General features: G+C 34.5%; 1 protein-coding gene across 6 annotated transcripts; it reads left to right on the top strand.

The window, feature by feature from the left end:
* The first annotated feature begins 3,418 nt into the window (after window positions 1–3,418).
* Window positions 3,419–7,575, top strand: LOC110941064 (mitochondrial proton/calcium exchanger protein). Of its 6 annotated transcripts, none has more exons than XM_022182668.2 (12): window positions 3,419–3,572; window positions 3,671–3,726; window positions 3,808–3,948; window positions 4,044–4,116; window positions 4,490–4,563; window positions 4,656–4,887; window positions 5,097–5,265; window positions 5,460–5,552; window positions 5,637–5,766; window positions 6,336–6,400; window positions 6,497–6,671; window positions 7,059–7,539. In XM_022182668.2, exons 7-12 carry the CDS (start codon window positions 5,192–5,194, stop codon window positions 7,155–7,157), a joined length of 636 nt encoding a protein of 211 aa, XP_022038360.1. In that variant the 5' UTR covers window positions 3,419–3,572; window positions 3,671–3,726; window positions 3,808–3,948; window positions 4,044–4,116; window positions 4,490–4,563; window positions 4,656–4,887; window positions 5,097–5,191; the 3' UTR covers window positions 7,158–7,539. The 6 variants fall into 6 exon arrangements, with proteins under 6 accessions (XP_022038360.1, XP_022038365.1, XP_022038358.1 ...); XM_022182673.2 differs by having other exon boundaries at window positions 3,671–3,948; window positions 7,059–7,112; window positions 7,291–7,539; XM_022182666.2 differs by having other exon boundaries at window positions 3,671–3,948; window positions 7,059–7,575.
* The last annotated feature ends 218 nt before the right edge of the window (window positions 7,576–7,793 follow it).

Genomic DNA, 7,793 nt, shown 5'->3' with positions numbered 1-7,793 from the left:
GGGAGTGGTTTCTAGGGGGTATGGCGTTTTTTGTGTTTTTCTGGGTGATTAATTTCATTGTGTATAGACCCCTCTCTTATAGAAGTTTTTGGCGCGTAGTTTAGACGGGACTTTTTATTGTAATAAATGACAGTAATAAAGTAACTGTCTTTTCAGTTACTGTTTTTGTATTTACTGTGTTGATCAGCTTTTATGAGTTTTATAGGTTATAGACGTCCCATCTTCTTAGTTTGGCGTTTTTTTAAATGGCCTTATTGCAGACCAACATGACAAAATACAATAACGGAGTAAATAAAATATTAAGCAGGAAAAATAATTTTTGTTATTTTTGGCGTCATTAGGGTTAACCATTTTTAGTATTATTTTGGCGTTTTGCTAATAAAGATAGAAATATATCATTTAATTATCTAAAAAAAAAAAGAAGATTACATAGAAGAAAAAAAAAGAGGAAAAAAATTAAAATCCTTCGCTAGAAGGTACTTTATCTGAATAGTATCCATCACTTATGTCATCTTCTTCCTCCTCGGAGTCTTCATCTTGATCTTAATCCATGTCATCACATTCACCTTCATCAGCTTCTTGTTCCTAAAGATTCTAAAGCCTCCACCTGAACATGCCTTGCATTAACTCCAATTTTGAGTCTATTTCTGTGTTGGTACAAGTGGCGTTATGCAATTCTTCCCTGAAACCCAGTCGGTGCTTTGTCATGATGTTCTCTAGCCAGTAGACTTCCAGCTCTCCGATGTCGTATGTAACCGTCACCATGTTTGTTTCATCATCAAAATGCCATGATGTCATTATAGGGTCTTGCTTCACATCTCCTTTGATTGGTCCAAATTTGCTGGTTAATGCTTTCATAAGCATATGCGTTTCATGGCATTCGTTGTCTAGAGCGATGCCAATGGATAAGATTAACCTCTGTATCTCTTCTTCCATCATCAGAATTTGCCCTGACCGTCTTAACATACACCCTCCTTCTGTTGTCAAAATGGAGGACGTATCGCCTGATTCCCAGAGTGTATCTCCACGAAACAATTGTTGCCATTTTTAGCGTTTTGTTTAAGTTGGCGTTTTTGGTTAACAATTTTTTTTGTAGAAAATGGATAGATTGAAGTGATTATGTAAGCTATGTTTTACCTTTGTTTATATAATGATATTTTTGGCGCGTAATTTAGGAGAGAATTTCTTCTAATAAATGTTAATAGCTGAAATTCAGTTATTTGTGTTGTTTCATCTCTTCCTGTAATATTCAACGCGTTTTATTTTTAATTTTTGGCGTTTTGTTTTTAATGGCGTTTGGAAAATATGAGCAGTAAAAGACCCTTTTACCCTTAATGAAGCGCGTCCCACATAATAATATTAATGTTATTTACGAAAACGCCACTGCGCAATTTAGTCCATGGATTGTTTTGATCGGACGATCCACAAGCGTTTTCACCGTTCTCACACTTTTAACCGTCTTCTCTAAATTCTGACCCTATATATATATGGTAGGATTCTTGCAAGAATCACTTTTATTGCGAGAACCACGAGAACCAATGTGAACATAACAAAATAAACCCACTACACCACCCAAAACCTAAAGAAACTTAACCCCCCACCCACCCCCCCAAAAAAAAACTTAACCCCCCCCCCCCCCCCCGCAAAAAAGCAAAACCTAAACCCCCCAAGTTAAATGTTAAAAACTAAACCATAAAGCTAAACCCCCCAAAAACCTAACCCTCCACCCACCAAAAACTTAACCCCCCCCCCCCCCCCCACCACATCCAACCTAAATGCTAAAAACTAAACCATAAATCTAAACCTCTAAAAAATCTAAAAACACACAATTTTTTTTTTATTTTTTTCATAAAAATCGCTAGTTTTAGGATTAAAAAAATAATTTTTTTTCTTTTTTATTATTGACAGAAATTAGAGATTTTTATTAAACTATATTAAAAAAATTGTGTGTTTTTTTAGATTTTTCAGGTATTTTTGGTTGTGTGTTAACATTGGTTCTCGCGTTTCTCGCAATAAAAGATGGTTCCTAACGGATCATACTACTATATATATATATATATATATATGTATATGTATATATGTATATATATGTGTGTGTGTGGGTAGGGTTCATGCGAGAACCACCATTATTGCGAGAATCGAGAGGAACAATGTGAACACAAAAAATACCTAAAATAATAAAAAAAACACCCACAAATTTTTTTAATATTCAAAAAAACAAATCGCTATATTTCGTTACCAAAAAAAAAGCTTTTTTTTTCGAGTAACAATTATGGATGCAATATGCATATGTATCATTTCTTGGACAAATTCCGTGATATATTACTAGTAGTAGCAAATGCACTTTCATTTACATTACCATCTGCAATACACTACTTTTTACATTACCAATATTAAAAATGCACATGTGCATCATTTGTATAACCATGATATAACGTGTTTTGTTACAAAAAGTTTGTAATTTTAAATGATGAAGTAGGCCCATATACCTGTTTTTTGGTTAGTTATATCTACTGGTTGATGGTTTGATTATAGTTGTCACTTTATGATATAATATGTTGTTTGGATGGTATAAAGAGTGTTGATGTACATGTAATAAAGTGAAATATTGGTAATGGTATTGTATTATGGATGGTAGGAGGTAATGGTAGTGTATTATGGATGGTATGATAGATGAAAGGGAAAGTGTATTCAAAGTGGTGTACCAAAACACATTATAACACGTTCATACATATAGATGCACATATGCATTTCTAATATTGTTAATGTTATAACAAGTTAATACATATAGATGCACAACTGCATTTCTAATATTGTTAATGTAAAAAGTAGTGTAAATGAAAGTGCAATTGTCTAATATTAGTAATGTATTACCGAATTTGTCAAAGAAATGATACATATGCACATGTGCAAGGATAATTGTAACTCGATTATTTTTTGGTTTTTGTTTTTTTTTTACCATGAAATATAGCTATTTTTGTAAATATTAAAAAAAAAAAATTTGAGTTTATATTTTTTTTATTTGTTTAGGTATTTTTTTGGTTGTGTTCACACTCGTGCTCGCGGTTCTCGCAATAAATGGTGGTTCCTAACGGATCCTTCTTCTACACACACAAACACACACACACACACAAATATATATATATATATATATATATATATATATACACTACTTTATAATACATATAGGAAGGACTTCTTAAAGTCCATAAAAATTCCCTTCAAACACCTCTAAAGCATGGTTTACAACCCTATAAAGCACAAAATAATTTACACTTCCAATTATGCCCCTCCAAAACTTTTAGCATTTACCCAGATCCATCATCACCGTCCATTTCCTTTCACTTATTCACACGGATCGTGATCTGACGGGTGATGTTGTTTTCACACGGATCCACCTTTCCCCTTCCTTCTCTCTCATCTCTCTCACAACTCACATCTCACCAGATCTCATCCGCCCCCAACTCCATGCTTTCGCTCTCCCAGGCGATTTCCAGATCTAGGGTTTCAATAACCCTGAATCGTTCATTTTCTCTCAATCCGACAGAAGATCCAGTGGGGTTGACCTCTAGGTACCGTTTTAAACCACATCTAAAGTTTTTGTTTGTTATTCAAGTCTGATATGTTTGTTATTTGTGTTGAATCGTTCATTTTCTCTCAAATCTGACAGAAGATCCACTGAGTTTTTCTCTAATCGGCACAAGATCCACTGTGGATGACATCTAGGTACCGTTATAAAACCACATCTAATGTTTTTTGTTTGTTATTTGAGTCTGATTTGGATCTGGTTAAAATTCTGTTTGCGAGGCAATGATTGAATGGGTCTCTGACATGATGGAAAAGGATTTGATTCTTGTTGGTGCAACTGGTATAAACCATCTTCTCCGAGATCGGTTGCTGCTTATGTTAATCCTCATCGTCTTCTGTTCAGATCTTGTTTTAATACCGGTAATCGTTTAATCTAGCTTTAGTTTACTTTGTATATGTTGTTTTTGGTTGATTTTAGGTGTTAAAATCACGTCTTATATGATGAATTTGTTCAGATCTGCGAAAGTTTTGGATGATTCTGGATTTGTTATTGTGTTAGGAGATGTCGTGTTCCTCAAGCCTGAACAGGTTGGCTCTTAGTCTAACCCTAATTTTTCATAAATTTTAATTGTTAATTCTTGGTGAGATCATTTTGTTTTATGTAAATCTGTTAGTTTGTAGGTGTTATGATATTGGGAATTTATCATTTTGTGAAAAAAATCATCATTACTTTTTTTTATTAAAATAACTATTTCAAGATTCATATTCATGTTAAATTGCTGAGATACTAGGTTTGACTTACAAATAGTCAACATTTTTGCTCTTAGTTTTTTGTATGTAAATTATGCATATGTGTTTTGATGGTAATACGAATGACATTTTTGCTATAGTTTCACCATGAAAATGTTCTGTTTTATCATGTGTTTTGATGATAATACGACTGACATTTCGGGTAAAACAGGGCTATGAGGTTTTGAATAGAGTTGTTGATGTGATTGGGCAATATGATAGAAAAAAGCTTGAACAATTAAGCGGGTATGTACAATAACTATTTCAAGATTCATATTAATGTTAAATTGCTGAGATACTAGGTTTGACTTACAAATAGTCAACATTCATATTCACAGCTGCCACCTGCTGCTGTTGTTGAAGGTTTCTGTATGCATTATGGCTTTGCATTGATGACGGTTGATGTAAATTCAGAGAATGAAACTGCGACTGAATTTGGTTTTGTGGCAGCGATTGACCGATGACATTTTGTCGATTCAGTTGTTGACTTGGATCGGTCAACTGTTGATGAGGCTACATCATCGAGGCTAATGGGCTCATGGTGATGGCTTGTGGCAGTTTCTGTAACAGGTCAAGTGGCATTGTTGACCTTTGACTATTGACCCGTTTCAGGGAATGTGTATTTTTTTAAGGGTAGACTTGATGATTTGTAAATTATAGAGTTACCATTTTTGTCAAGTTTATTTTTAAACGGCTTGATTTGTGTCATGAATTGTTATCTTGTTACTTGTACACTAATCTAGAAATTAACTAACCTTGTTTTTTCAATAAATGAACAGCAATGTTGAATGTTGAAAACTTGATGGAGGAGTCAAAGGCTTGTATCAAAGTTCATGAAACACAAGCAGCCGCAAAGAGATCAGTATAAGATTTAATGCTTACAACAGGCTGGAGTACTTTCGTTACTAACATGCGTTTAGTGGCTGATGACTCATTTGTATTCCTCAGGTACCATTTTTAGTTCAATCGATTATGTTGCTATTGGATTTTTGTAAAGTTTAATCCACTTTTACTAAAAATCGATTATATCAGCAGGTCTGATGTTTAATCATTTCTGCAGCAGTATTACTTGAGTATAATGTGATTATCAATAATAACCTACTAACCTCATGTTGTTTTCTTAAAATGGTTGCTGCTGTTAGGCCGCGTTTAGTAAACATGTGCAAGTATATGGGTATCCAACCTTACGGAACAGTCACTTACTTGCGATACATGCTGCGCAAAAGATTACAATGGTATTTCTTTTGTTATCATTTAAAAAGCTGTTGAAATGCTGGTTATCCCTACACTTACAAGTTACAATTATGTCGTTTTTGTAGGATAAAGAATGATGACAGGATTATTCAAGCAGAGGGTGGTGTGGATGCTCTTTCTGAAGATGAGCTTCGTGAAGATTGTAGAGAGCGAGGCATGCTTGGGTTACTTTCAGGGGAGGAAATGCGTCAGCAGGTTTTTTTTTGTTTTTTTTGTTTTTTTTTTTTTACACATGCAACTTTATATGGCTGTAATTGGTGGAGCTAACTAGAAATGAAATTGGTATTTACTTTAAAGTGATTTTAGAGTAGAGTGCTGGATAGAGTTGTGTGTGCGGTCTCTGAGTTGGTCTATTGGGCGAAGCAGCTATAGAGAATCGTGACATTAGTTAATTTCTTGTCAACTTGGACTGCTTTGTGGTTAATCAAAGTTAGCATATTGGCCAGTTGGAAAATAAATAATATAGTCGACTCACACCCTTTTAACACTTTAGAGATAATTTTCTGCCTCTGTTGACTTGATGGAAATCATGCTACGTGTTTAAACAAGATGCCAAATGTTGTTCACACTCCTGGCTTGGTAAAATGATTGGTTGTTTTGAAATGCATATGCCATGATCGTTTTGATGTGATGTTGTGTGTTTGTGTGTAAGAAATCAATAATATAGCTCCATTAGGTGTGATTAGTCTGTAATATAGTTCAATAATATAAGGTGTTTTTCACAAAAAAAAAATGTTTTTTCATTCAGTTAACCTTTTCTGCAGCTCTATGATTGGTTGGATTTATCTCTTAATCACTCTGTTTCATCTTCGCTCTTGATTCTTTCCAGGTAACTGTGAACATTCTCCTCCATTCACTAAAAAGTATTAAGTAAAACAAAACAAAACAATTCTTATAAATATCTGGTGTTTCATGATTGTTGCAGAGCCTTTACTGTGTTTGGAAAGTCGAAGCCCGAGGAAGTTGTAAGAGCCACATTGTCTTCATTGCCAGATGAAGTTGTAGACACTGTTGGTGTTACTGCCTTGTCATCTGAGGATTCTGTTTCAGAGAGAAGGAGAAAGTTGGAGTTCCTTGAAATGCAGGAGGAACTCATCAAGGTTCTAAATTTTGAATTTCGAACTCTTCTAACAAATACATATACATTTTTTTCTACTTTATTACCATAGTAGTATAATCTAGGGTAGAGGTGGCTATAATAGGTGGTCGAGCGGGTTGGCTAACAGGGTCAAAACTTTTAGGTTTAAACTGGTCGTCTTTTAGTACGGGTTGGGTCAAGTCTAGGGGCTGCTCAAGATCGGCTTGATGCTGGTCTAAGTTACAGGGTCTATGATGCCTGGTCTTTAGGGGCAGATTTATGTGTGGCCGAGGGGTAGCCCGGGATACCCCTCAACTTTTTTGGCGAAGTGCAATTTTATGTTAGGTAAAGATAAAAATGAAATGAAGTTTTGTGATTGACGGAAATGAAATTTTCCTATGGGCTGCAGCGAAGTTTTTCGATGGACTGCAGCGGCACTTGTTATTTATCGGAGAAGATGAAGGTATATGTTTATATTAATATATTTATAAGGTCATGGGGAACATGAATGAAAATCAAACTGCAAAATCAGAATTAATAAATTGGTCAAACTTGAATTGTATTTATCCATGTAATATGTCTTTGGGTTGGGTCAAAGTTGGGTATCATTTGAGTTCTTCTTTCATGAGTGTTATGTGTAGTTCGTGTGAGGTGTGGTGGGTGACTTGGGTTTTGGGTTAGAAGATGACCCGACAGAAGAAGACGCTTGCGGCTGTCGATTTGGATAGTATTTATGTGAATTGCGTGCGTGTTTGATCCAATTGAAGATGACCCGACAGAAGAAGACGCTTGCGGGACCTCTAAATAAGTTTTTAATTTATATTTGTTTTAGCAACTCTTTGTATCCGTATAAGCTATTAATGATATAAATGTTTATGTCCTTTTAACTTTGTGATAATATATAACTACTGTAGTTCTCCCGCGCATTAGAAGTTATCGAGAAATTTATCGTTTTACCTTATTAATATAATTTTTGACAAAAGAAAAAGAACTATTTGAAAGAGGCATACCTTACCTAAACATACATTCTCTTTTGTATTCTGCAAATATTTTGGTTTCTATGGATTTCACAACGAATGCCTATGAACCAAACATGAATGACGTACATGATAATAAATCAAAATCACAATGTTGAATTTGCTTA

Source organism: Helianthus annuus, chromosome 5 (genome assembly GCF_002127325.2).
Source record: "Helianthus annuus cultivar XRQ/B chromosome 5, HanXRQr2.0-SUNRISE, whole genome shotgun sequence".
Lineage (NCBI taxonomy): Eukaryota > Viridiplantae > Streptophyta > Magnoliopsida > Asterales > Asteraceae > Helianthus > Helianthus annuus.
Note: the sequence above shows the minus strand (reverse complement) of the source record. Positions and strands in the feature narration are given on the sequence as shown.

Bases quoted from the DNA above. Each gene is read 5' to 3' on its own strand.
- LOC110941064 (XM_022182666.2), top strand. From the start codon at position 5,192: ATGCTTACAACAGGCTGGAGTACTTTCGTTACTAACATGCGTTTAGTG. The intron at 5,553-5,636 runs GTATTTCTTTTG...TCGTTTTTGTAG, and splicing joins CTGCGCAAAAGATTACAATG to GATAAAGAATGATGACAGGA. The intron at 5,767-6,335 runs GTTTTTTTTTGT...CCTTTTCTGCAG, and splicing joins GGGAGGAAATGCGTCAGCAG to CTCTATGATTGGTTGGATTT.